Raw genomic sequence first — 27,885 nt, 5'->3', positions numbered from 1 at the left:
AATGACAGTTTTATTTCAGTATCGATACTGTGCATCTTATATAACAGGAGTGCTCTAACACCGCAAAGGAGAATGCACGCGCGGCCTTCAGAACGCGAAATAACTCCCTAGGATTTCATTTCTAAGAGGATTGGAGTCCTAAACATAAGCCAAGAAGCACCTGAGGCCTGGTTTTGATCCTGGTCACGGCTGGGTACCCCTGCACCTTCCCCGGAGCACCTCTGGGGGGAGTGGCCGCTAGGCGGTCAGGGAGGGGGCTCTGGACCCAGAAACTACAATTCCCGGTATGCTCTGCGGGGGCTCACGTGAGCGCCGAGACGCAGAACTACATCTCCCAGGTGCCTCGGCCCCGCGCCGGCTCTCCGCGCGCGGAGAACTACGTCTCCCGGCGTGCTGTGCGCGGCGGCTCGCGCCCGACTTTCCAGACTGGGTCGCGTCGCGCCGCGGAGAGGATGGACGCGGCGGGGGACGCCGGGACCCCCGAGGCCGGCGAGCTCCGGCCGCTGAAGCCGTGTCTGCTGCTTCGCAACCACAGCCGCGAGCAGCACGGCGTGGCGGCCTCGTGCCTGGAGGAGCTGAGGAGCAAGGGTTGGCGGGGCCGGCGCGGGCGGGCGGGGCCGGGGCGCTGCAGGGTCTGGCGCGGGGTCGGGGTCGGGGCGCAGCAGGGTCTGGCGCGGGGTCGGGGTCGGGGCGCAGCAGGGTCTGGCGCGGGGTCGGGGTCGGGGTCGGGGTCGGGGCCCAGCAGGGTCTGGCGCGGGTTTGGGGTCGGGGTCAAGGCGCGGGGCTCGGAGTCAGGTCGGAGCCGGGGCATGGGGTTGGGGTCTGGATGGAGATCGGGGCGCGGGTTCAAGGGTGGGACGCGGGCTCTGGGTCGGGTTCGGGGGTGGGACGCGGGCTCGGGGCGCAGCAGGGTCGTGGGCGGGGCTCGGGGCGCGGGATCGGGGTGAGAGTGCCGCGGGGTTGGGGTCGAGGCGCGGGCCGGGGGTCGCTGGACCCGAGGCTTCTGCGCGCGGGTGGAGGTGGGGGCAGCGCTGACCATTGGGCAGAGCGATCTGCAGTTCCTTGTTCGTCCTTCCCAGCGGGCGGGCAGGAGGAGAGTGACCTGCCCCTTAAGGGGGGCCCCCCGGCTTGCCATCCCGGGGACCCGGCGCCCCCCAGCCCCGCTGGGAGCCGGGAGGTGGGGGCGCCCCGCGCTGTGCGCCCAGCAGGGCCCAGGGACCCAAGTGGGGAGTTACCAAGGCGCCTTCTGAGTCCCGCCACCCCTGTGGGTTCTGAAGTTAGTAGCTTTGACTGAGAGGGCGACAGGCTGGAGCCAGTATTTGCGAGCAGGGTCCCCTGAGCACCACCAGCAGGGACCTCCCCCCACATCAAAGAAATTTCTTTTTTTTTTAAGTTTTTTAAGTAGCACTGTCATCCCGTTGCTCATCCATTTGCTCCAGCGGGCACCAGTAACGTCTCCATTGGGAGACTTGTTACTATTTTTGGCATATCGAACACGCTGTGGGGAGCTTGCCAGGCTCTGCCCTGCAGGCGAGATGCTCTTGGTAGCTTGCCAGGCTTTCCAAAAGGGGCGGAGGAATCGAACCCGGGTTGCCTGCGCGCGAGGTGAACGCCCTACCCGCTGTGCTGTCGCTGCAGCCGGGGAGAGAGCTGGGGCCCCCGTGACAGGACAAAGCTGAAGCACTTGCTTTGCAAGCTGCAGACCCACTCCCATCCCGGGCATCCCGTGTGGGCCCCCAAACACCTCTAGGGGTGATCCCGGAGCGGCACCGGAGGTGGCCCAAGAGTTAAAAAGAAAAAAAAAATTGTTGTAAAGGGGAGAGAGAAAAGGCACCGCGTTTACAGAGAGCCAGGGCACCCCCAGACCGAGGCCAGCGCCTCACAGAGTAGCGATCAGAAGGGATGAATCACCCCACGCCGGTGAATCACTCCGGGACCGTGACTCCGGGGAGGACTCGCGCGCCCACTGGCCTTTCTCACTGTTTGAACTTGCACTTCACCAGCTCTCCACCCTCGGGTTCTATCAGCAAGGCCTGAGCAACATTCCCAGGCCCGAGAGTTTAGGGGGCGGAGCTCAGGTGCAGGAGGACCCAGCGCCCCACGGTCTCCTGAGCCCTGACAGGGAGTCAGCCCCGGCCCCAACTGCCCAGTCCCCGGCTGCCTCCACTCCGTCTAGTCCTGCCAGCACTGCGGAGGAGGCCCAGGCAGCCCCGAGAAAGCCTCTTCCCACTCACTGTAAGGTGCTCAAAGCTGCCCATAGGGGTATCCTCCAGGGGCCCGAGCGGCAGGACAGCGTTTGCCTGGCGTGCGGGCGACCCAGGTTCGATCCCCCGCGTCCCATGTGATCTCCGAGCACCACCAGGAGTTAATTCCTGAGTGCAGAGCCAGAAGGAGCCCCTGAGCACTGCCGGGTGTGACCCAAAAAGCAAGAAGGAAAAAAGTCACCCGTACTTTCCTGTAGATCGGAACAGCTACAAAAGGGGGAGCTGCAGAGACGCGGGCCTCCTCCCTCTCTCGACACCCGACACGAGATTGTCTGTTTCCTGTTTAGGGGCCACACCTGGCGATGCGCAGGGGTCACTCTTGGCTCTACATGCAGGGACTACTCCTGGCAGTGCTCGGGGGACTCCATGGGGTGCCAGGGATCAAACCCAGATCGGGCGCGTGCACGACCAGTCCCCTACCCACGTGCTCTCCCCTGGCCCCGTGACATGAGAATTTAAGGTTCCCGTTGAGATCTCTTGTTCCCGGGGATGAAACCAGACTTTGATCTGTTGTCCATTCCCATCAAGACCCAATCGATACCTTCTATTGTGGGTGTGACCGTGGGAGACACACTTGCTCAGGAGCCTGTTCTGCCACTGACTGTGTGACCCGGGACCAGTCACTTAACCTCTCTGAGCCCAGGGTGGACATTTGCCGAGCGCAGATAACAAACAGGGCCTTCCTTACGGTGACCGTCACGAGTCTGAGCGAAGCACCTAGGACAGGCACGGGGTTCGAGGCCCGTGCGCCTCTAGCGCCGGGAGCGGGGGCTGGTCGGAGCTGCCGGGGATCGCGCCGGGCTCCGAGGAAGCACACGCTGAAAGGCGGGAGGCAGGAGCCGAGGTCACTTCCTCACTGACACTTGTCACTCGTCGCCTGCTTCCTCCCAGCCTGCGACATCCTGGCCATTGACAGGTCCCTGGCGCCCGTCAGCCTGGTCCTGGCGGAGGACGGCACCGTTGTGGACGACGACGACTACTTCCTGTGCCTGCCCTCCAACACCAAGTTTGTGGCGCTGGTCGGGGACGAGAAGTGGACATACAGCAACTCAGGTGGGACACGGCGGCCAGGGTGCGGCCTCCGTCACGGCCCAGCGGCCTGGTCAGCACCTGGCCGGCACGAGCTTGCCGGCGACCTTCCGGAGGCCGGGAGTGGTGCCAAGTTTGGGGGACGGTGAAGGAGAGACGGGCCCCGTTTCCCCAAGAGCCCCCGGACTGAAAGGCAGTGGGCGGGGAGCTGGGTCTGCAGGTGGGGGTCAGGCCCCGGCCCGCGTCACCCGGCCTCTGGGTGGCTGCGGGGCGTGGACAGCCCGCCCCCGCTGCTCGGCGCCAGGGTGAGAGCACACAGCGCCGGGGAACCCGGCCTCTCAGTTTGCCCACGCGTGCAGAGCAGGGAGCACCGCCGTGCCCACGGGATGCCAGTGGCCCCCCCGCAGCCCTGTCAGCCGAGAGCACAGACGTGTCCGGGGACACATCAGCCCGGTGGAGGGCCACTGGGAGAAGCGCTTGGTCTCAGCGCCGGGAGGGGCTTGGGGCGGGGGGCCCTGACGTGGCTTTGGGGCCACGCCCAGCGGGGCTCAGACTTTTCCCTGGCTCTGTGGTCAGGGATCACCCCTAGAAGGATTGGGAGACCTTAGAGGGTGCAGGGGGGTCGCACCACGGTCTGGGGGTGCGGGGCCAAGGCCCTGCCCGTCCTGGCGTCCATGGCTTCCCTCCCCAGGAGAACCCAGAGAGAGTTTCCCGCCGAGAAGGGGCTTCGGCTCCGCCTGAGAGTTCTCCAGAGAGAACAGCGGGGCTGGTGCTTGCACACAGCTGGCCCAGGGTCGACCCCCGGAAACCCCAGAATCCCTGAGCACAGAGCCAGGAGTAACCCCTGAGCACCGCCAGGGCTATATAGCTGAGCACAGAGCCAGGAGTAACCCCTGAGCACTGCCAGATGTGACCCCAAAATAAAAAACAGACCAAGAAGTTCTCCAGGTGGTACAGTTTATGTACAATAAAATTCACCTAAAGTTTTCCCAAAAAACCCTCCGGGAAAGGTGCTTCTCTCACCCGCCGTCCTTTCCTGGGTCAGCGGCAGGGAGGGCGTGGGACTGCCGGGCTGCCCGCCCCCCGTGACCGCGTTTCCCTCGCAGACGGAGGCACGGCCTGGATCTCCCAGGAGTCCTTTGACGAAACGGACAGTGGGGTCGGGCTGAGGTGGAAGAACGTGGCCCAGCGGCTGAAGGACGATCTTTCCAGCATCATCCTCCTGTCCGAGGAAGATCTCCAGGTGGGCTCCCGCCCCCCCTGCTGCCCTCACTCACCCGCACAAGCTGCTGGGGGTCCGAGAGAGGACGGCGGCCAGGGGATTGCTTTGCACATGGCCGACCCGAGTTCGATTCCCGGCCCCCCATATGGTCCGCTGAGCACTGCCAGTACTGACTCCTGAGCACAGAGACAGGAGTAACCCTGAGCATCCCCAGATGTGGCCCAAAAAGCAAAAGAATTATGTGACTTGGGGCTGGAGCGATAGTTCAGCAGGGAGGGCATATGCAGCTGACCTGGATTTGAACCCCGGCACCCCATATGGTTCCCCCCCCACCATCCCCCCCCCCCGCTAAGAGTGATGCCTGAGTGCAGAGCCAGGAGTACGTCCTGAGCATTGCCGGGTGTGACCCAAAAAGCAAAACAGCATTTAATTAATTAAATCGGAAGGTCCCTCCTCGGGTTGGAGAAGTGACTTAAATGCTCAGGCACAGGCGTTGCATTTGGGAGGCCCACCGCAGCGCCCCCTGGCACTGCCAGGAGCAGTCCCAAGCACTGAGGTGGGAGCAGCCCCTGAGCACCGCCGATGTGGCAGAACGGACCCAACCAAGCCATCCGCAGTCTTCATTTCCCCTCCCAGAGGGCTCCGCGGCCGTTTTCTCGCCGTTACAGGACAAACGCAGCAGTGCGGGCTCTTATTCTCGTCTCTCCTGAGCCCGAGCAGCTCCGTGCGCAGCGGAGTTTAGAATCACCGTCTGCGTCTCTGCATCTGACCTTCCCTTCGCGAGTATTTTTAACCTCCTGCCGCTCGTGCCAAGGGGCGGAACCAGTTCAGGATGACCCTTCTCGCAGGGTATAGTGAGTAAGGCCTCCTTTCACTGACTAAACATGCTCTTTAAAAGCTAATTATTTCAGAAATAGGTGCCCCAGGTTCATTCCCTGGCGCTGCAAAAAAAAAAAATCATTAAAATTAAAATAGGGGCCAGAGAAATGGTCCAGCAGGTCAGGCCCTTGCCCTGCTCGAGGCCGGGCCCAGTCATCTGGTCCTCGGCTCTCCACACTGTCCCCCACACCCCGCCGGGGGGTCCCTGAACACACAGCCAGCGTATGCCCCGAGCAGAGCCCAGAGTGGACCCCACAAAACAATAAATGAATTTAAAAAATAGAAGTAGATGATCAAGTGCACAGCGTGAGGCCGATGGTGACTGTATCGTATCTGTAGAAGCTGCTGGGGCAGGTCTTGAAAGTTTTTGTCACGAGGGGCAGGAGAGAAAACACAGCAGGAGGGCGCTTGCCCTGCACACAGCCGGCCCGGGTCAGTCTCCCGAGCCCCGCCAGGACTGACTCCTGACCCAGAGCCAGGAGGAACCCCTGAGCACCATCAGGTCTGTCCCCAAAGCAAAGAATACAGTTTGCGTCACACGAAAGAGAAATGCTGTGACTCTGCAGAAGGGGCGGCTCCTGGCCCGGTGAGCGACTCTCCTCGGCCCGTGCAAACACCCGGTCGCTTTGTGGTTCACTAAGACTGATGCCAGTTGCATCAACAAAACGCCTACAGTTATGTTGCCTAAAAAATTTATCAATGTATTAAGTCTAAACTTATGACTTCTCAAGACATAAATTATTTCTACACCCACGTGTATGAATATGGAGCCAAAGAAATAGTGCAAAGGCGGAGGCCGAGGCGCTCCCCTCGAGGGCAGTTAGACCCCAACCCCACGGGGTTCCCGAGCACAGAGCCAGAGTCAGCCCTGAGCACCTGAGGTGTGGCCCTGACACCAAAAGAAAATCATTGGGGGGTCTGGAATGATGGTAGAGCAGTTCCGGTGCTGGCCTTGCACTCGGCCCACCCGGGTTCAGCCCCCGGCACCCCCTATGGTACCCCCAGCGCTGCCAGGGGTGACCCCTGAGCACGGAGCCAGGAGTAACCCCTGAGCACCGCCAGGCGTGGCCCTGCCCAGGGAAGGAAATCAGTGGCACCAGCTGGGAGGGTGGCACACGGCCGTGCCAGGCCCCAGGTCAGCCCTGATACCACCGGGTACCACTGCACGGAGCCACCTGCGAGCACGGCCCCCCCCCCCCAAAAAGGAAAAAAAATTATTAGAAAAATTCTGGTTTAAAACAGCCTCATCCAAACAAGGGTGTTTGCCTTGCGCACGGCTGACCTGGGTTTGATCCCCCGCATCCCATCGGGTCCCCTGAGCACCGCAGGGTGTGGCCAGAGCCAAAATTCAAACAACCTCATCTTTCTTTGTTGTGTAAGTGATCGTGCGGCTCCTTGTCCGTGCAGGGTTCACGGGCTTGGGTTTGGTGTCCTTGTCTTGGGCCCTAGCATGGTGCTCAGGGATCCCTCCTGGCGGGTATGGGGGCCGTATGGGGCACCCGGGTTTGAACCAGGCTCCTGACGGTCGCCGCTGTGGAAGGCTAATGTCCTCCCTCCCTTACTCCCTCCGGCCCAGACCCCAAGGCCTCATTTCCTTTACTGCTTTTTGTTTGTTTGTTTCTGGTTTTTTGCTTTTGTTTTTGGGCCACACCCGGAGGTGCTCGGGGCTGACTCCTGGCTCTGCACTCAGGGATCCCTCCTGGAGGTGCTTGGGGGACCCCGTGGGGTGCCGGGGACCGAACCCAGGCCAGCCGCGTGCAAGGCCGGCGCGTTCCCGCTGTACTAATGACCCGGCCCCATTTCCCTCCTTTCTTTCCTCAGGAAGCCCGGCCCAGGGCCACGTGGGTGCTGGGAAGCCGCAGGCAGGGGTTGGGGCCTGAGTCCTGTGGCTGAGGGTCTGGCCTGTCCCCAGGTGCTCATCGACGCCCCCTGCTCGGAGCTGGCGCTGGAGCTGAGCCAGAGCTGCGCGTCGGCGCGCGGCCTGCAGGAGGCGCTGCAGCGGGCGCTGGACCAGAGGGAGGAGGCGCGCCAGTCCCGGCAGCTGCTGGAGCTGTACCTGCAGGCGCTGCAGAAGGAGGGCTGCGTGCTGGCCCCGCCCCCAGGTAGGCCTGCCCACCCTCGGCCCGCTGGGGGGGGGGGCCGGCGCCCCGTGCCCGCCGGGGTCCTGAGCGCCCCCCTTTCCGCAGAGCCCAGAGGCGCCGAGGAGGCGGACACGGTGGACACGGGCGCCTGCCCCGAGAGCCGGCCGGGGCCTGTCCTCCCCGGCCAGCTGCTCGCCGCCCTGCGCGAGAAGGCGGCCCCGGAGCTGAGCCTGTCCAGCCAGGACCTGGAGGTGGGCGAGAACGCGGGACCCTGAGCTGCAGAGGAGGACCCACCCGAGGGGAGGGCCCCGCGGAGGCTCCCGGGCGTGCCGGCCCGCCCACGGCCCCGGCCTCGCCGCCCACTCGCCGGTGCGCCCGCGACCTCCCCAGAGCCCCGACAGCAGCCGGGCAGCTGCAGCCTGAGACCGTCCCTCAGCGCCTAGCGGGGCCCCAGGCCTGGTCTCGTGCTGCTGCTGGACAGACCCAGACAGAATCTTGACCGGGGGCTTGGCTCTGTGTCCACATTGGGGGCTGGAGACTCCTCCCGGCAGACCTGTCTACCCCAGGGCCTTTGCCCAAGGTGATGGCTCAGGGTCCAGCCTGGCGTCTCCCGGTGTTTCCGCCAAGGGGGCCTAAGCGCCTGCAGGACCGACGGCTCGTTCCTGTTCCCGGGAGAGCCGGGGGGCACGCGGAGACCTCAAGGTCCCTCCTTCCCACCGCAGCTGGTCACCAAAGAAGACCCCCGCGCCCTGGCCGCGGCCCTGGGGTGGGCCGTGGAGAAGACAGAGGCCGTGCAGCAGGCCTGCGCCCAGGAGTTGGATGAGCGCCTGCAGCAGCTGCAAACCCTGCACGCCCTCAGGAGCGTCTCTGCCCGGCAGGACCCGCCCCCCGGCCAGCCCCGGGACCCCAAACGTGCCCGGCCGGACCCCACCTAGCTCCAGCTGGGAGGAGCCCGAAAGCCCCGTCGCCTTGCTTTTTGTTATCAATAAATCATTTCTGCCTCGTTTTAGCTCCTGAAGCGCAGGGCGCCTGTCTCCCCCACCCCCGGCCTGATGGGGCCTCTGGGAAGCCCCCCCCCCCCGAGAGCTGAGCCCCCCATACCCTCTTCTCGTCAGCCCTTGCCCCGTTCTCCGGGTGCACATGCCCCCGTTGAGAAATCACGGTCAGGGCATGAGCAATCGCACAGCAGGGAGGGCACTGGCCCTGCACACGGCTCACCCGGGTCCCATCCCCGGCATCCCAGAGGGTCCCCGAGCACCGCCAGGGGCGATGCCCGAGTGCAGAGCCAGAGGGAAGCCTGGGCACCGCCGGGCGTGGCCCAAAAATGAACAACAAAATTATTGTCCCGGTTTACACCGGATCTCCTTGGTTTTTAGTTTGGTTTTAGTTGCGTCTTGGTTGCTGGCCCTCCCCTGGCAGCATGCAGAAGGGGCCCCTTTCAGCCCAGTGGTTGGCGGTCACTCTCTGGGGACAGGACTGTGACGTGCCAGGGACCGAACTTGGGCCTCCGGCGTGCAAAGCCCCCACTCCAGCCTGTTGAGAGGGTCCTCAGCCCTCACTCCCCTTGTTCTCCAGACGACTTCAGAGCTGGACGGGGCCAGATGTTAGCACAGCAGGTAGGGTGCTCGCCCTGCACCTGGCCAACCCGGGTTCGATCCCTGGCATCCCGGATGGTCCCCTTAGCCCCGCCGGTAGTAATTCCTGAGTCAGAGTCAGGAGTAAGTCCTGAGCATCACCAGGTGTGGCCCCAAAAGCCAAATAGTAATACTTCTAAAAATCATTTCAGAGCTGGAGAGAGTAGAGGGGTAGGACACAGCTTTGCACCCGGGGTCACTCCTGGGCACGGAGCCACGAGTAGTCCCTGAGCACCATCAGGTGGAGGGAGAAACCCAAAGTCAACGAAAAATAAAGATAGATTTGCAGAGGCCAGAGATACCGAGCGGGCGGTGCGGTGCTTTCCACGCACACGTCGGACCCCGCTTTCATTCCTAACACCGCGTCTGGGCCCCGAGCACTGCCAGATTAGGCCCAACAAGAAAACAAAAAAAACTGCAGAATCCTGACTCTCAGTAATTGTAGAGAAAGCCACAATAGTGATTATAGCTACAAATTTGTTTCTCTACTAAATGAATTTTTTGTTTGTTAAAAGGCACATATTAAGCTTGTAGACCACGGGGACACACGGAGAAGCTAATTCGCCATTTCTAATATCTGACTCTGTATTTTGAAATTATGTCTGTTATCACTGTGAAATTCTTCCCAGCTTTCTAATATGTTTCAGCAGCAGGGGGTGAAAAAGGTCATTAAACTGATTTCCATGTGATGGACTCCCGGGCAGGGCTGGGAGTTCCGCCCCGCAGATCTCCCGTTTCTTAAAGACTCCATCTCCAGGTTGGCCGTGGCCAGTGCTGGGCTCTGCAGGGGAGCGCAGTTCACGGACTTGGGTGGGGTTTCAAAGAGCCCTTAGAGTCTCTGGGGGGTTACGGCTCTGGCCTCGCCGGTGGCCAACCATCCCCAACCCTGTATATTGTCCCCCAGATCCCTGAGTCCCACCGGGTGTGGCCCAAAATACAAGAACAGGGACCGGAGTGACCCTACAGTGGAGCTGCCTTGCACACGGCAGACCCGGGTTCGATCCCCGGCATCCCATAGGGTCCCCTGAGCACCGCCAGGAGTGATTCCTGAGTGCGGAGCCAGGAGAAAGCCCTGAGCATCACTGGGTGTGACCAAAACCCACATAAATAACAAAATTAGACATATGGGGGTGGGGGGAGGGCATGTCTCGAGTGGCAAAGCACGCACCTGGTGTGGGCAGGCGAGGAAGACCCCAAGTTTCGGCCCCGGGCCCCCTTTGTGCCATTTCCTTCTCTTTCTTATAGAACATAATTCTTCCTCCATTCTCCAGAAGCCCCAGCGAGTTCTCCCCGCAGCTCAGGACACCCCAAACACCCGCGTGTGCAGAGAAGGGGCCTCCCGCCAGGCCGCCCGGCCGGACCCTGAGGCAGGGCCACTCGTGGACCCCATGAACCTCACTGCCGGGGCTCCACTGGCCGACCCTCAAGCACTGCCCTGGCCTGGTGCTCCCTGAAGGGGCTTCTCAGAAGGCTTTTGTGGGGGCCGGGGGTCCCCGGGTTTGTCAGGGAGCCGCGACGTGGACATCAGGGACTCAGGTCGGGGAAGGGGCTTGTGTCGTGGCAGCGAGACAGCCTTCTCTGGGTCCTGTGGCCCCAGGTACAGCCGCTGAGTCAGGGCCAGACCCCTGAGCACCTCCGGGTGTGGCCCGGAGACAGACCCAAAAGAACCTTTCCTCAAGACTGGAGGGGGCGCAGCCGGGGGGCCTGGCCTCACTCGGGGGACCTGGGGTCGATCCCGCCTTGGTGATCCCTGGCAGAGCCGGAGTCGGGCCACGACTGGTGGCCTGGACCACAAAACCAGACAAAAACACCGTTTTCCCAGGGCAGGGACAAGGGTTGGGGGTGTCCGGACGCAGACCCCATCCTCGACCCGTCCGGCTCCAGTGCAAAGGGACAGCCAGGCAGAGGGACTGCGGGGGTCCCTGCCCCGCCAAGGGTGGGCTCCGGGGCCGCGCCACACGCCCCGGCCTCTCCTCTCGGGGAAGCAGAGGCAAGACCAAGGGGCGTTTCTTTCTCCAGAGGGGAACAGGAACAGTCTGCCAGGGGAGATCACAAGAATCATTCACGTGCTTCTACGACCCGATTGTTGAGATATCCATTTCCCAATTAGCATGTGCTTGTGCCTGTGTTGTGTGTGTTGTGTGTGAATGTGTGCATGTACGCATGTGTTGTGAATTGTGAGTGCATATGCACGTGTGTTCTGAATGCATGTGTGCATGTATCCTTGTGTGTACATGTATGTTGTGTGAATGTGTGCATGCATGCATGTGCTTTGAATGTGTGTATGCATGTATGCATGTGTGCATATATGTGTGACTGTGTGCGTGTGTTGTGTGAATGTGTATGCATTGTCTGTAAATGTGTGTTGTATGTGAATGTGTCTGCGTGTATGCATGTGTGTGTGCCTGTGAGACTGTGTGTGTGTTTGTGTTGTTTGGGGGTCAGATCCAGCTACACTCAGGGGCTTCTCCTGGCTGTACACTCAGGGATCCTTCCAGGGACCCCGGGCTGGCCGTGTGCAAGGCACGTGCCAACCCCACACTTCTGTCTTGCTGGCTCCAATTACTGTTTTTCCCCCCGTTTTTATTTTTTTTTTTTTTTTTTTGCTTTTTGGGTCACACCCAGCAATGCTCAGGGGTTACTCCTGGCTTTGCACTCAGGAATTACTCCTGGCGGTGCTTGGGGGACCATATGGGATGCCGGGATCGAACCCGGGTCGGCCGCGTGCAAGGCAAACGCCCTACCTGCTGTGCTATCGCTCCGCCCCCCCCCCCCATTTTTAAACTCCAGGGTCTGTCTCCATCTTGGTGTTTTGTTTGCTTGGGGGTCACGCCCGGCAGTGCTCAGGGGTTACTCCTGACTCGGGGGACCCTATGGGATGCGGGGATGACACCCAGGGGTGGACCCCGGGCAAGGCCACCGCCCTCCCTGCTGCTCCATCACTCAGCCCCTTCGCAAGGTTTCGTCTGAAACTGCTCTGGCTGCTCCAGGTGACCTTAGGGGGGTCGGGCTGGGCACCGTCCACACAGCTCTGACAGGGCCACCTCGGGGCGGACCCTCGGGCGGGGAGCAGACTGCAGGGGTCCACAGCGCCACTGGCATGACCCTACTCAGCGTTCAGGGCTGCCAGGGCGAAGGGAGCCACGTTCCCTCCCGGGCCAGGACCATCACCCTCCAGATTCTGGCTTTCTGTTATTTATTTCTTGCTTTTTGGGGCACAAGCAGCAATGCTCGGGGGTTACTCCGGGTTCTGCACTCAAGGATCACTCCTGGCGGTGCTCGGGGCACCATATGAAATGCCGGGGATGAACCCTGCTCAGCTGCGTGCAGGGCAAATGCACAACCCGCCAGTATCGCTCCAGTCCAAAACTCTCGCTTTTTAAAAATGATGATGATGATTGGTATTTTATTTTAAGGGCCATACCAGCTGTGCTCTGGCTTCCTCCTGGCTCTGCACTCAGCGATCACTTCCAGGGAGGCTGAGAGGACCACACGGGACGCCGGGGATAAGATCCAGCTTTGGGACCGGAGCAACAGCACAGCAGGGAGGGTGTTTGCTGTGCATGTGGCTGACCCAGGTCTAATCCCCAGCATCCCGTATCCCCCGAGCACCACCGGGAGTTATTCCTGAATGCAGAGCCAGGAGTAACCCCTGAGCACCGCTGGGTGTGACCCTAAAAGCAGAAAGAAAAAGGAAGGGAGGGAGGGAGGGAGGGAGGGAGGGAGGGAGGGAGGGAGGGAGGGAGGGAGGGAGGGAGGAAGGGAGGGAGGGAGGGAGGAAGGAAGGAAGGAAGGAAGGAAGGAAGGAAGGAAGGAAGGAAGGAAGGAAGGAAGGAAGGAAGGAAGGAAGGAAGGAAGGAAGGAAGGAAGGAATCAGTGTGGGCTGCATGCAGGGTAAGTGCCTTTGCCACTGTTCTGTTTCTCAGGCCTCAAATTCTAGCTTTTCCTCTCACTTACAATTATGTTCATGATCAAACACATATGTTTGCAGTCTGTATATGACAAATGCAAAATGCAGCAGCGTGTGGCTGCGTGACCATGCACATGCTTTGCACGCATAAGGCCCTGGGTTCAATCCCCAGCACCACATTCACACACACAGATATGCAAGCGCTCACACACACACACACACGTGTGCACACACACATACATATACACACAACTACATATACACACAGCACACATACATATGCACACATGTACTCAGACACACACATACTACACATATACACATGCATATATATACACGCATACACATACAAAATGGGAGATAAACTGGGCTGGGTTTGGGGGGAGTGAGGGTCAGGCCTGGGGAACTCAGGGTTATCCCCACGTGGGATTCCACAGCTGCTTCATTCCACGGAGAAATGAAACTCGCCATCCACCACCACGCTTGGCCCTGCTGTGAATCCTGAGCACTGCGGCCTCTGAGCAAATCCCAGGCCCCGCTGCTTTATTCTGTCTTTGCTCGGGGGCCAGGGAGCAGTGCTCAGGGGCCAGTCCCGGCCTGTGCTCACGAGTGACCCCTGGCGGTGCCCAGGAGTCACAGCTGGGCTTCGAACCTACAGAAGACACCGGCTCAATGGTAAGTTCCTTTATGAGTTTACTGGGGGGGCTCCCAAACGGTGCCGAGGCCTGAGGGAGCCCCCTGCCAATCCCGGGGGGCCGAGGACATGCCGCTGCCCTGGCCTTGCCCTGGCACCGCAGGGCGATGGGACGGGCCAGAGTGGGTCACGGGCCACGTGTGGGACAAGCACCTGAGCCCCACGGGGCCTCTCCGGGCCGCCTCCACTATCTTAGATAAAAGGGAAGATGAGAACCCTCGGGATGGGGGTGATGGGAACCCAGAATCTTCCAGAACCTTCACCTCGGCAAGGAAGAACGGGCAGCGAGTTCAAACCCAGCACTCCCCAAAGCCTCCGTACACAGGCTCACCTGGCGGTGAGACACAGGGCACTCGGGGCCGCCACCTGCTGGCACGGCGGAACCGGACTCATCACCCCAGAGACCCCGCCCTGCCCCCCAGGCGTGGCCGCCAAACATCAGGGTCCGTCTCAAGGGGAGCTGAGTTGACTTTGGGTTTCACGGGCCTCGGGCTGCTTGAGGCTGGGACCAGTGGGATTAACTCGGGGGGCTGGGGCACGACCCACAGGCCGGGGGCCACGCTTGGCTCCCAGGAATCCCAGGTTCGACCCCCAAGAACACATGTTGTCCCCAGCCCGGCAAACAGGAGGCTTCGGTGGCGCGGAAGGAGAGACCACAGCTGCTCGGGCGTTTATTGGGCTGTGCGGGCGGGCGGGGGCTACTTGCAGGAGGAGAAGGTCTTCCAGAAGAAGTTTCTGCAGAGCGGCTTCGCGGGGCGCGGGGGCGGCTGGGGGGGCAGGCTGTCCTGCCGCTTGGCCGTCTGCCAGGAGGGGCCTGCATCGGCCCGGGGGCCCTGCCTGTGCCACCAGGCCAGGAAGGCGGGCAGGCTGGCGGGCTCCCGCTCGGCCACGTCCGGCATCTGCTTTGGAGAAGAAACAGGACAAAGGAATGACAACGCCCGGTTCATCGAGACCAGATCCGTCACTCCATTCTTAAAAGTTCTGTAGTTGGGTTTGAAATAGGATATGCCTAAGACTCAACTACCGACGACTTTGTAAATCAGTTCACTTAAAAAATTTAAAAACGGGCTGGAGTGATAGCACAGCGGGGAGGGTGTTTGCCTTGCATGCGGCCAACCCGAGTTCGATTCCCAGCATCCCATATGGTCCCCTGAGCACCGCCAGGAGTAATTCCTGAGTGCAGAGCCAGGAGTAACCCCTGTGCATCGCCGGGTGTGACCCAAAAAAAAAAAAAATTAAAAACAAAAGAAATCAGTGTAAGATTTCCAATAGACATTTTCTCCAACTTAAAAAAATTTTTTCAGGGGCTGGAGCGATAGCATAGCAGGTAGGGTGTTTGCTTTGCACGTGGCTGACCCGGGTTCGATTCCCAGCATCCCATACCCCTAAGCACCGCCAGGAGTAATACCTGAGTGCAGAGCCAGGAGTGACCCCTGTGCATCGCCAGGTGTGACCCAAATAGCAAAATAAATAAATAAATAAAAAATAAAATAATAATAATAATAATAAGGGGCTGGAGCAATAGCCCAGCGGGGAGGGTGTTTGCCTTGCACTCAGCCAACCCGGGTTTGATTCCCAGCATTCCATATGGTCCCCTGAGCACCGCCAGGAGTGATTCCTGAGTGCAGAGCCAGGAGCAACCCCTGTGCATTGCCAGGTGTGACCCAAGAAGCCAGTAAATAAATAAATAAATAAAACAAAAGATGCTCCAGCAAAATTAGCCCTGGCTGAAGGCCTGTGCCAGGGCCAAGGGGCTTGCCTGGCGTGTGGCACCCAAGTTCAATCTCCGGCATCACTTATGGTCCCCTGGGCACCATATGTGGTAAGTGCCTGGTGATCCCTGAGCACTGAGCCAGGAGTAAGCCCTGAGCACTGCTGGGTGTGGCTCAACCCCTCGACCCCACCCCACTCCCCAAGAAGAACAATTAGTCCCATTTCTGGGGAAAGGAGGGAAAGTGAAGAAAAAGGAGTTCTCGGCAAAATTATTCCCGAGGAAAGGAAGTTCAGAATTTCCAGCCCCGGAATGCACCTGCTTGTCTTCATGCAGCCTTAGCTGGCGGGGCAGGAGCGTGTGCCCGGGGCACTCAGAAGCCCCCGGGCTGGCTGGGGTGCTGGGGCCTGGTTCCCTCCCCGCCTGCCTGGCCTCTCTGAGCCATCGTGTCCTTCCGGCCTCTCAAACCCCCCAGCATGCCTCTGGCGTCACCTGATGAAAAATGACTTCCCTAAAATCTAGTCATTTCAGAGAAAAATCCTTTTTTAATGGTCAACCCTATGTACTCCTTCTTGCAACATTTTCAAAATTAAAAAAAAAAAAAGAAATAAAAAAGAAAATGGGGCTGTAAGGTGCAGGGGTGAGGAGCGTGCCGTGCACGCAGGAGATTCTTAACCCCCATACCACAGAATGCTCTCTGCACCCTGCCGGGATGATCCCGAGCGCAGAGCCGGACTCAGCCTGAGCACTGCCCCATGTGGCCCAGAACAAACAAGCGAGGAAAAGGAAGGTCGGCCGTGGAAGGTGCGTCCGAGCCCCGAGCCTGGGGCCAGGCAGCCTCAGTGGCCAAGGGTCGGTCCCAGGAGTGGGCGTGAGGACCCGGCTAGGCCAAGGGCACCGCACACGAGCCGGGGCAGGGGGACCTCCTGCTCCCGGGGTCCCAGGCTTTGTGCAGACTTCCTCTTGGTGGAGCCCCCTCGAGCCCCGTCACCTTGGGCCCTGCGGTGGGCGGCTGCAGGGTCCGTGCAGGGCCAAGCATCCCGAGAACAGAGCGCCAAGAGCGGGCCGGGTGCGGCCGGTTACTCACCGCGCCGTTGGGGCCGGCGAGGCCGCCCTCCCGGGACAGGCCCCCCGAGACCTGCAGCAGCAGCAGCAGCAGCAGCGACAGCGCGGGGGCCAGCGGCAGAGGCATCTCGGGGCTGCCCGGCCCTGCGCCCCAGCTCTCGGCGTCCGGGAGCCGGTGCTCTGTGGGTGCAGGGGTGTCGGCGCCCGCAGCTGGGCCTTTTGTACTTGCCCGGCTCGGGGGGCCGGGCCCCTCTTTCCCGGCACGCACGGGCAGTGACGCAGACGCCCGAGTCGGCACAAAAGCGTCTGGACCGGGATGAACCTAAGCTGACGCGCGGGCAGGCGTGTGACGGGCGCGGGGCGGGCCGGCTGGATCGCGGGCTGGTTCTGAAGAACCGCTTCCTCCCCGTCACGCCGGCAGCCGGCAGGAGCCGGGGAACAAAGCCGCGTGATTGAACATAATAAGAGCAGACGAGTCTGGGACGGGGGCTCGGAAGGCTGAGCGTGACGCCACCTGCGCGGAAGGAACCGGAGACAGCAACGCGGACAAGCCACCTGGCAGGGCAGAGCCCCCGGCCCCGCACGCCCATCACAGCCCCGCGGTCAGGGGCAGAGCAGGCCGCCCTGACCAGTAGGCTGCTGACCAGGCTGCCCCAGTATCCACACACCCCGATGGCTTTACTAGGCGGGAGCCGGGACGCAGCTCTGAGGGCTGGAGCACTGCCTTCATTCCTGAGGCCCTGAGGCCAACCCCCAGGCACCACGAGGTACAGCCCCAGGGGTCCTCAGTACTACTGGGTGGGGTCCACTAGGGAAGCGCTTGCCCTGCATGCAGCCAACCCAGGCTCCATCCCCGGCAGCCCTGTGGTCCGAGCCCCAGCAGGATTGATCTCCGAGTGCAGAACTAGGAGCACCGCCGGGTGCGACTGCCCAGGCACTGGCCACTGTCAGGGCGGGCAGGAGTCAGGGGAGGAACGTTCCCGGGGCGGTGTGGAGAGAGTGACGCAGGCTGAGACTCGAGCCAGGGCCAGCCACATGCCTCAGCCCCTGCACTCCCGCTCCCGCTTGAGAAGACGCAGTGAGAAGACGCGGTGAGGGGCGTTTGCCTTGCACGCAGCCGACACGAGCTTGATCGCTGGTGCCCTGGGAGTCCTCCAAGCAGTGCTAGGAGTTACTCCTGAGTGCAGAGTCAGGACTTACCCTCAGCACCGCGAGGTATACTCACAAACGCCAACAAAAGGATTGAAAACTAGATGCTGCAGCGACAGCACAGCGGGTAGGGCGTTTGCCTTGCACGCGGCCGACCCGGGTTCGATTCCCAGCATCCCATAGGGTCCCCCGAGCACCGCCAGGAGTAATCCCTCAGTGCAGCGCCAAGAGTAACCCCTGTGTATCACCAGGTGTGACCCAAAAGGAAAAAAAATAATTAAAAACTAAATAATAAAATAGATGCACTGAAACTTTCCTGACTCAAGTTGGGCAGCAGATGAGCCTGGGCTGTTCTATTCCAAGTGCCAGAGGAACAGAGAACAGAGACTACGGATTCTCGTGGCAGCCTGCGCTGAGCGGCCAGAGTGCTGCAGAGACGCCAGCTCCTTTGGACGGGGACACCTGCTCAAACGGCCAACAGGCGGAACATTCCGGGCTGGTGCCAGGCCGCCCTGCTCTGTCACCAAAGCCAGACTCACAGAGGCTGAGTGACAGGTGTCCCCTGGGACAGCCGAGTAAAGGAGTGGGGAGGAAGGGGCGGCGCGGCGGGACATTCCTCCTTAGTTTTCCGCATCACGAGGGCAGGACAGCGCCCTGAGGGCCGGAGTGGCAGCCGCACAGGCTCAGGGCCCAACCCCCGCACCACACCGGCAGGCCAAGGGCGGAAGCACCAGGCCGAGTATCACGGGGAATTGTCGCCAAGGCCCCCCCCCAAACCATGGCCATTCGGGAAGCGGAGAGTAAGGGCTTACTCCCGCTCCCCCGAGCGCCATGCGGCAACTTTAGAACAGGCTGGCGAAACCCGCACGTGTGATGCGGGCAGCGGGCGGTCAACACAGCACACGGGCCGAAAGGCGGCGGCCAGCGGGAGGCATGCTGCCTTGCACGGTCAGCCTGGGACTGACCCCCGACACCACATGGGGTCCTCTGCGCCCCCTCAGGAGTGATCCCTGAGCACAGAACCAGGAGTAAGCCCTGAGCACCAGCAGGTGTGGTTCAAACACCTGTGGTGTGGGTCAGACAGACCCCCCCACACACACACACACCAGAAACACAAATGTGTCAAATAAGACACACATTCTGCCAGTCCTAAGGACGTGAGTGCAGCCACGTCCATCTCACAGGGCCGTTATTCGCCCAGAGATGTATGTGCCTTTCTCGGTGGGGGCACCAGTGCCCTGTGCCACGCCACCTGAGAGCGCGCCCTATTTAATTTTTAAAACATATTTTGGGGTTCTTTTTTGTTTGGGGGCCACACTGAGCGATGCTCAGGGGTTACTCCTGGCTCTGCACTCAGGAATTAATCCCGGTGGAGCTCGGGGGACTCTATGGGGTGCCGGAGATCGAACCCGAACCACTCGTGTGCAAAGCTAAGCACCCTACCACTGTACTATCTATCGCTCCAGACACGCATCCCGCTTTTTTTGCTTTTAGGTCAAACGTGGCGGTGCTCGGGGCTCAGGGATCACGCTTGGCGCAGCTCAGGAGACAGACCACGTTCGGCATCAGGAATCGAACCCAGGCTGGCATCCTGCAAGGCAGGCGCCTTAAGCCCTGGGCCCTCCCTCTCCCTGGTCCCTGCATATTTAAATGACCTCAAGACCATTAATTGAGCACCATGGCTTCTGAAAAAGGCACCCATGTTTCATTGCTAACACAGTTTTATTCATTATAAGAAATGATTTCCAAAATACTGTCACACACACGCTCTCGCTCTCGTGCTTGCTCTGAGGACGTCCTGTCCTGCCCCGCACGGGCTGCCGTAAAGCGACTGAGGAACGGCGGAGAACTCGGCCTCACTCGCGCGCGCCACTGCGCCACCGCTCCCCGCAAGTCCCCTCCGAGGCAAGTCTAGTCCTCACTCTGCCCCTCAGCGCCCCCATCGGCCAGCTCGCCCGCAGTTTTCCTCTCATCCTCAGACTTCTTTTTCTTCTTGCTTTTCCGCTCTACATTCAACTGCGCGAGCTCTTCGCTCTTCTCTGTGATGTACTTCAGCTACGAGAGATCAATGAAAACAGCCGCCTGGGGGCTGGAGCGACAGCACAGCGGGGAGGGCGTTTGCCTTGCACGCGGCCAACCCGGGTTCAAATCCCAGCATCCCATAAGGTCCCCTGAGCACTGCCAGGGGTAATTCCTGAGTGCAGAGCCAGGAGTAACCCCTGAGCATTGCCGGGTGTGACCCAAAAAGCAAAAAAAAAAAAAAGAAAGAAAGAAAAAGAAAGAAAACAGTCTGGACGTCTGCCGGGGCGGGAGGCAGGAGTCCGTGTCCCGCTTTCCCAGCCGCTCAGGGGCGCGGTCGGGGTGATGTTCCTTCGAGCTAAATGCAGGCTCCAAACTGCCCTGAAGGCAGGAACCAGCCACAAAAACCCGCTGGGGGCGGCACACAGACGGCGAGCAGCCCCCGGAGAGCTCGGGGGAACGCAGGCTGAGCCTGCAGACGGCGCAAACGCGCCCGACGGCCCCACAGGGACCCAAGGCAACGGCGCCGGGCAGTGACACCGACCTTGGGGGCGGGCCAACGCCAGCTCCTGCCCCAGAGCACTGGCCAGGCACAGTTCAGGCCGGGGACGGGACAGGCGCTGCCTTGCACTCAGCCTGCCTGGCTCAGGCGCCGGCTCTCACACGGTCCCCCAGGCACGGCCAGGAGTGACCCAAGCTGGGCGTCTCCCCCCGCCCCAGGGGTTTGGCCCTAACCTTTCACCCCCTGCAGCTCCCTCCAAAAAGAGCCTGTGACCGTGCTGGGGAGATAAGGGTGGGCTGAGGCTGGGTTAGGCCCCCGGCTCTCCACGGCCTCCTTGACAAGCAGGCAGTGACCCCAAACACCAGCAAAGAAGCAAACAAAAGTGTGAGACCTGGATGTGCCGATGCGGTGGCTGGGTGAGTGGCCCCCGACACTGTGACAAGCCAGAAGCCACCACAGCGGGGCAGAGACAGGAGGTGGGGGACAAGGAGGCGCCGGGGCCTGACCTGGGTCCCGCAGAAGCAGCACCCACTCGGCTGAACTCCCTCCAGCCCAGGGCAGTCTGGCCCTGGGATTGGCGAGTACAGGGGGTGAGGCTCTGGCCTTACACGAAGTCAACCGGGGCTCCATCCCCAGCACCCCACATGGTTCCCTGAGCCTGCCAGGAGTGCTCCCTGAGCACAGAGCCAGGAGTCAAACCTGAGCACTCCCAGTATGGCCCAAAGCCTCCCCAAATTGTTTTGGCTTTTTTTTTGGGGGGGGGCTTGGGGGCCACACCCAGCAGTACTCGTTACTTCTGGCTCTGTGCTTAGAAGTGACCCCCAGTGGTGCTCAGGGGCCCCCTTGTGCAGGTGCTGAGCACTTGAACCGGAGTCAGCCAGATCTAAGGCAAGAGCCTTAACTCTGTACTATCTCTCTAGACCCTCAGACTTTTCTGTGGGTAAAAATAAAATCCTTCAGGTGTCACTGTGAGGTTTAGACCGTACCCGCGCAGAGACAACCCTAAGGCCTGGAGTGCCCCCCTGGCCAGAGAAGCCAGGGCTGAGCCTGGGGTTGCACAGCAGGGAGAGGGCGCTGGCCAATGGGTCAGTGTGAAACTGGCGAGTGCGAAACAAGCGCACCTCCCGTTCACAGGCTACTGAACCAGCAGCCCCCGGGCCGGCCCCTGCGGGCACAGCGCACGGAGCCGCGCAGACGAGCGCGCCTGGGCAGCGGCCGTTCCCCGGAGGGAGGAAAGCATTTCCCTGCCAGGACCACCGAGTCCGGAAACCCAAGTGACCCGGAGCTGCCGGCCACCACAGCCAGCACCCGGGGCCACCAGAGATCAGGGGCCACCAGGCCGGTCCAGCATCCTTGAGACTCCTCGGGAAAGCCGGGGTTCATTCTGCTTCCTGCACGTCCCGGCCGCACCCAGGCTCCCCCCGCAGGGAGCCGGGCACAGCAGCTGAGCCCAGGAAGGAGGAGAGCTCGGAAACCCGGGGAGTGCGGATGGATTAGAAACCTGCAGGCTGGCTTAGCAAAACGCATCCCGCATCCCGCATCCCGCGGAGAAGGACGGCCCCGCCTGCAGGGGCGTGCGAAGGGCCCCAGCGCTCACCAGTGGGTTGCTCCTCCTGGCCAACAGCTTCACGTCCTCGGCGTTAATGGTGCTTCTTTTCGCGTGTCTGCAGAAAGGGCAGAAACACTTCACCCTGCGCCCGCATCACTCCCCGTCTCCACGATACGCCCAAGTCCGCGGCCCGACACGTGCAGCCTCCCTCCAGGGGAGTGGACACGCCCACCCAGAGTCAGGCCAATGGGGCCGAGGATAGGCAGTGGCCACGCCTGCCCAGAGAGCTGAGACCAATGGGGCCGGGGATGGAATGACCACGCCCACTTAGAAAGCACCAAGACGAATGGGGACGAGGATAGGCGTGGCCACGCCCACCGAGAGCTGAGCCCAATGGGATGGGAGGTAGGCAACAGACACGCCCACAGAGAGCCAAGACCAATAGGGCTGGGGGCTGGCTGGGAGACCACGCCCACCGAGAGCCAAGCCCAATGGGATGGGAGATAGGCAACAGACACGCCCACAGAGAGCCAAGACCAATAGGGCTGGGGGCGGGCAGGGTGACCACGCCCACCCAGAGAGCTGCGACCAATGGGGCCGGGGATGGGCGGCCCTCCGCACGCCCCTGCAGTCCTGTGGGTGGATGAAAGCAGTCCGAGAGATGTGACTAGGAAAGGCCTACAATTAAAAACTACAAAGCTAAATCAAATGCGGCAAATGCGGCAAAGACTTTGGTAATCTGTGGGGCAACGTGACTCCTGGAGTGTACCGAGCTTCTTCAGATAGTTCTGCCCTCAAGAATCGGGAGGTTTCCATCTCCTCTGCCTGTTATCCAGGACGTGAAACATCTGGATCGCTTGTAAGTTTCCTGAAAACTGCTCCTGCAGGGGGTGAGCGGCCAGTGTTTCCCGGGCACGCAAGCAAGATGGCCTTGGACGCTGGCATGGCGCAGGGGCCACCGGCCCGGACCCAGGGTGCTTGCCTTGTGCAGGGCTGATCTAGATTCGATCCCTGGCACCGAGCACTGGCAGGGAGTGATCCTGAGTTTGGAGCCGGAGCCAGGAGTTGGCCCTGAGCATCGCCAGGTACGCCTCCCCAAAAGAAAACATGTCCCACGTCCCTAGACTTGTTTACTGGACATCTTCCTGCACGTGTTTGCGCCCATGCCGAGAGCTCGATGGAGGCAGGCTTTGCACGCTGAAGTCCTGGATGACCCAGAGAGTCGCCCGAGCACTGCCAGGGAAGACGAGGAGTGGCCCCCGAACACACTGGGGGATCTCCAACCTGTTAACAGACCTCTGATGACGACAGAGCTGAGGTGGGAGGGACAGGACGGGGAGAGGGTGCGGCCTTGCATGCGGCAGGTTCGATCCCCGGCACCCCATTGGGTCCCCTGAGCCCTGCCAGGAGTGATCCCTGAGCACCACCAGGGTGTGACCTCCCAGACCAAAAGATCTCAGAGCCAATAGCAGAGGAAACACCCAACTGAAATTGTTGCGTCTCCCCAAATTTGGAGCTTTTCCTCAGACAAGGTGTCACAATACTCACGGGTCCCCAGGGGGCCCAGAAACCACAGTGTTTAAGGTGCAGAACGAGCCAGTCACCACCCAGGACACTTGGAGTCTTCGGAGAGCCCAGAGCAGCTGAGTGGCAGGTCACAAGCCCCAGGGCACCCACAGAGGCAGCACCGTGAAGGAGTGACACTGGCGAGTACCAGGGAGCACAGCCCGGGGAGCACGACCCAGCGAGGAAAGGAGGGTCCTGTAGGTGTGACTGGGGGGCCCTACTCAAAGACATGCCCACCACCAGGCCTGGAGCTCTGGGGGCCCAAACTCAACATTTCTCTTTCCTTGTTTAATTCTTAAGTTTTTTTTTTCATTCTTAAGCGTCTTCCGGTGATGCTCAGGGGTGTGAGGGACCAGCCCTGGGGCTCTGGCATGTGACACCTGGGCCCCAGCCTTCTGAGGGTCCCCCGGTCCCTCGGATTTTATTTTCATTCCTTGCATTTTAACAGCCGTAGCTGAATGTTCTGCTGCCTTTGCCAGAGCCAACACAAAGAAACAACACCTCCCGCAAAGAAAAGTCTCCTGGCGGCGACGGCAGACAGCAGGCAGAGCCCCGATAACAGCCCCCTTCCCCCGCCCCGACACCCAACATGTCACAGGGCTTCGGACCCCGAGAGGCAGAGGAACGTCACTGCTGGACCCCGAGGACCGCCTGGTGACTTCCTTTGTTCCCCCCCCTACAGAGAGCAGGTGTATGTTCACAAGAACCAGCGAGAAGAGAAGGGGGTGCCCCCCCAACATCAGCAGCCCAGGAGCCGCGAGCTTCCAGCCCCGAGGACAGGCCAAGCGGTTCTGAGAGACCCAGAGAGAGTCCAGGGGGAATCACAGGCCCCCTCGAAGACAACAGGGGGGCAGGAACTTCTCCGAGCGTCCCCACCAACGCTAGAACGGGCAGAGCAATGTGCACCGATCCTCTGTACACGCCGTCGCCCAGCGGGAAGCCAGGCACGCTTCCCGGGAGGCTGGGGAGGCGCGGCCCGCGGCCGTCATCCACACACCTGTGGGGGCGCAGGGCCCCCGAAAAGCCCCCGCCCGCAGCATGCACACCCCCTCTCGCACATAAACGGCCCTGACGCACGTCAGAGCCAGCCCCGCCCGTCTGAATGGCCGTGATTGCTGCAGCTGCTCCGCTTCCGCCTCAGCCGACCGGGTGCAAACAACTCCGACACCCACAGACGCAGGGCCCTGGGGGACGCGCCACCCACCTTGCAAACATTTCCAGGTCTTTGGCGAAATTTTCTGAAAGAGAAAAAAGAGACTTCAGCTCCCGCCCCGTCAGCGAGGTGTGGGCACGCAGTGGCTCGGCCCGGCGGTGTGCATGGACTCATCGACAGTGCTCCACGCTGGGCACAGGACTGCAGCTGCTGCCCAGCAGGAGCTGTGGGCACACCTGTGCTCCCTTTAACCTCGGGTCGGCTGTGCCCGCGAGGACCCTGATTTCCTCTGCAGCAAATACTAATACACACTCAGCACCCAAATTAAGTTGTCAGTGATGGAAAAAATGTCATAAATAGGGGCCGGAGCGATAGCACAGCGGGGAGGGCGTTTGCCTTGCACGTGGCCGACCCGGGTTCAATTCCCAGCATCCCATAGGGTCCCCCAAGCACCGCCAGGAGTAATTCCTGAGTGCAGAGCCAGGAGTAACCCCTGAGCATCGCTGGGTGTGACCCAAAAAGAAAAAAAAAGTCAAATAAAAACTAGGGCCGGGGAGATAATGCAGCGGGTAAGGCGCTAGCTTGCCCCACTGGGATCCCACTTTGCTCAGTTGAGGACCACCAGGTCACGCCTTAGCACAGAGCCAGGAAAGGGTCTCCCGCCCCTCTGCCAGCACTGCCAGGTGTGGCCACAAAGGAATAAAACAAAGTGTAACATTTCAGGGCCCTTAGGGGCTGGAGCGAGAGCACAGCGGGGAGGGCATTTGCGTAGGGCATTTGCCTTGCACGTGGCCGACCCAGGTTCGATTCCCAGCATCCCATATGGTCCCCTGAGCACTGCCAGGGGTAATTCCTGAGTGCAGAGCCAGGAGTGACCCCTGACCATCGCTGGATGTGACCCCCCCAAAAAAAAACCAAAACCATTTCAGGGCCCTTAAAGCACCGCCCAACCAAGGTGCTGCCCCTCCTAAGCCCCACAGGAAGGGCCGCACAGCACAGCAGGGAGGGTGCCCACATCCCTTGCAGCTGGGGGGCTGCGGACTGTCAAAGCTGCTTCTCTGGCTGCTACAGAGAGACCCGCACCCACCACCAGCCCCACCGTGGAGTTTTCTCTGCAGGAGCAGATCCCGGCTTCCTACCACACTGCCGGAACGTCAGCTCCGAGATGGCGGCGATGGTCTGTCTGCTGAACGTCACCTCCTTGTCCTCAGCCACCTCCTCAAGGAGCCCACCAACGGTGTAGTGCACGGCCGCCTTCAGCCTCTGCGTGAAACCGGGCACCGGTGGCGGGGCGCCTCTCCCACCACGAAGACCAGGGGGAGGTGCCGCTCCGCCCGGCCCCTTCCCCTCTTCTTTCTTTTTTTTTTTTTTAGCTTTTTTGGGTCCACCTGGCAATGCTCAGGGGTTACTCCTGGCTCTGCACTCAGGAATTACTTCCAGCAATGCCAGGGATCGCACCCGGCTAGGCTGCCTGCAAGGGAAACGCGCTGCTATGGCTCTAGCCCCCCCCTTCTCTTTCTCAGTTGCTTTGTTTGGGGGCCACACCCAGAGATGCTCAGGGATCACTCCTAGGGTCTTGGGGGACCGCACGGGGTGCTGGGGACTGAACCCAGGTCAGCAAGGCAAGCGGCCCCCATCTTCCACTCTCCCGGGTGTCAGAGGCACTCTCCAGCATAGGGCTGGGGCAGGGGTCACCTCCTCACTGAGGCGGTGCCTTAGGCCAAGCCTGAGCTGGCTCCCCCGGCAGGCCAGCGGGAAGAATCGGACAGGCGCTGCTTCCTGGGTGGCCAAGGGAAGGCAGTGAAACCCCGGCGGGTCTGGCCTCTGCTGCAGGACCCCGCTGGCCCCAGGCCCGCTGTGACAAAGGTCACAGGCAGGGAAGGGCTCGCCTGCCTCTGAGCCTCGGCCACCCTCTCAACAGGAAAGCGGCGGGAATGCTGAGCCCCGGGCTGGAGAGACGGAGCTGGACGCAGTGTCCAGGGTGAGAAGGAAGGAAAAGACACGCGCGATGAGCAAGGCACCGCCCGGCCCTGGTTTGGATCTTATCGAGACTCAGGCAGCCAAGGTGCTGGGTAGGCGGCCCAGTGACGGGCGAAAGGCCCTGCGGGCGGGGCTGGACAGTCGGCCCAGGGGCTGTGCCTGCAGGAGGGCCCGGTCTGGTCCCAAGCTCGTCCGAGAACCGTCCCGGAGCAGAGCCAGGAGCGGCCCCCGCGCCCCGGAGCTGCAGGGTGCGGCCCCTCCAGGCACAGCCCGGGCCCGGGTTCTCCCCGCCCTCCTGCCGCCTCCGCGAAAACTCCATCCTCGGGGCAGGGCCGGGCCCGCAGCCCTGCGTGTCCCGCGGGGACGGCGGCCACTGCGGCCCCGGGAGCCGGACGACGCGGACGCGGCCCGGGGGAACGCCCCGCGCAAGCCGCACGGAGCAGGCGAGCGTCGCGGCCGCCCCGCGTCGCCATGGAAACCGCCTCCCAGCAGCCCGCGCGCGCGCACCGCCGCGCGTGCGCAGAGCCTCGGCCGAAGCTCGCCCGGCCCGCGACGGCGCCGGGCAGAGGCCTGGCAGGGCGCGGGGGGCCGTCTTTTCCGCCCCAGAAACAAGACCCCGGCCTCCCTCCGCCTAGCCGGGCCCCGGCGCCCCCGAACCTGCTGGTAGGAGAACTGCTGCTGCTCGTCGGCCTCGGCCTCTTCCATCGCGCCGGGCGCGCCCAGGCGGAGAGAGGCGGCGGCGCGGCTGCCCCTCGGATCTTCCCGCCGCCGCGGCCGGCAACGGGCCGCGCGGAGGGTCAAAGCGCGAAGCGAAGCCCCGCGGGGCCGCGCGCGCCCCTAGCGGCAGGTCTAGGAAGGGCCCCGCGGTGGGGGGGCGGTGCGCTTCGCGTCTGCGGCCCCCAGACAGACTAGCGAGGTGCTCGGCGCCTTGGGTCACCGCAAGGAGTGGGTACGAGTAGGGACAAGCATTGTCACGTTACTCTCTTACCAGTTCCAGACGACGGCGGTGACGTCCCGGCGCCTTGCGAACGTCATTGCCCGTTTGCAGTCGTCACCAGTGGAATTACTAAGTAAAAGACGCTCACGGCTGGGACATAGGTGGGCGCTCGGAGCGTTGGTTGCCAGCACCGCTGGGCCCTGCAGCACCCCCGGCGGCAGGGACACTGGGCGGTACAGTCACTCACAGCCGGCCCAGTGTCACTGACTCGTGGGCCCCTGAGCACTGCGTGGAGGCTGCCCCCCTCCAGTGGATAAAATGAGTGGTCTTGGCGTTGCCGATTGTGTGAGGTCATTTAAGAACATGATCTGGGGCTGGAGCGATAGCACAGCGGGGCGGGCGTTTGCCTTGCACACGGCCAAGCCAGGTTCAATCCCTGGCATCCCAATCACGCTCTCCTCCGGTGGCCTGTGGCCTGGTGCCACTACAGGCCGCAGCCTGCCCGCTCACACTCGCACCTTCCAGACACTGCGCTTGTGGG

General features: G+C 61.7%; 3 protein-coding genes across 5 annotated transcripts; 1 reads left to right on the top strand and 2 right to left on the bottom strand.

The window, feature by feature from the left end:
* Positions 1-396: 396 nt before the first annotated feature.
* DFFA (DNA fragmentation factor subunit alpha) lies at positions 397-8,484 on the top strand. The gene is made up of 6 exons (XM_055140521.1): positions 397-588; positions 3,156-3,317; positions 4,400-4,536; positions 7,307-7,496; positions 7,581-7,726; positions 8,198-8,484. The coding sequence occupies exons 1-6, from the start codon at positions 453-455 to the stop codon at positions 8,408-8,410; spliced, it is 984 nt and encodes a 327-aa protein (XP_054996496.1). The 5' UTR covers positions 397-452; the 3' UTR covers positions 8,411-8,484.
* Positions 8,485-14,360: 5,876 nt separating this feature from the next.
* Positions 14,361-27,218, bottom strand: CENPS (centromere protein S). Of its 3 annotated transcripts, none has more exons than XR_008630332.1 (6): positions 27,065-27,218; positions 25,567-25,690; positions 24,479-24,512; positions 21,757-21,823; positions 16,512-17,003; positions 14,361-14,615 (listed from the first exon to the last, which is right to left on the bottom strand). XR_008630332.1 is itself a non-coding variant. In XM_004607065.2 (5 exons), exons 1-5 carry the CDS (start codon positions 27,110-27,112, stop codon positions 19,550-19,552), a joined length of 417 nt encoding a protein of 138 aa, XP_004607122.2. In that variant the 5' UTR covers positions 27,113-27,217; the 3' UTR covers positions 19,342-19,549. The 3 variants fall into 3 exon arrangements, 1 of the variants encoding a protein (XP_004607122.2); XR_008630331.1 differs by having other exon boundaries at positions 14,361-14,612; XM_004607065.2 differs by lacking the exons at positions 14,361-14,615; positions 16,512-17,003 and adding an exon at positions 19,342-19,693 and having other exon boundaries at positions 27,065-27,217.
* CORT (cortistatin) lies at positions 14,412-16,616 on the bottom strand. Its single transcript, XM_055138257.1, has 2 exons — positions 16,512-16,616; positions 14,412-14,612 (listed from the first exon to the last, which is right to left on the bottom strand). The coding sequence occupies exons 1-2, from the start codon at positions 16,614-16,616 to the stop codon at positions 14,412-14,414; spliced, it is 306 nt and encodes a 101-aa protein (XP_054994232.1).
* Positions 27,219-27,885: the final 667 nt, after the last annotated feature.

The sequence above is a fragment of the Sorex araneus genome, chromosome 5, assembly GCF_027595985.1.
Source record: "Sorex araneus isolate mSorAra2 chromosome 5, mSorAra2.pri, whole genome shotgun sequence".
Taxonomy (NCBI): domain Eukaryota; kingdom Metazoa; phylum Chordata; class Mammalia; order Eulipotyphla; family Soricidae; genus Sorex; species Sorex araneus.
The sequence above is the reverse complement of the archived record's forward strand: the minus strand, read 5'-3'. Positions and strand labels throughout refer to the sequence as shown.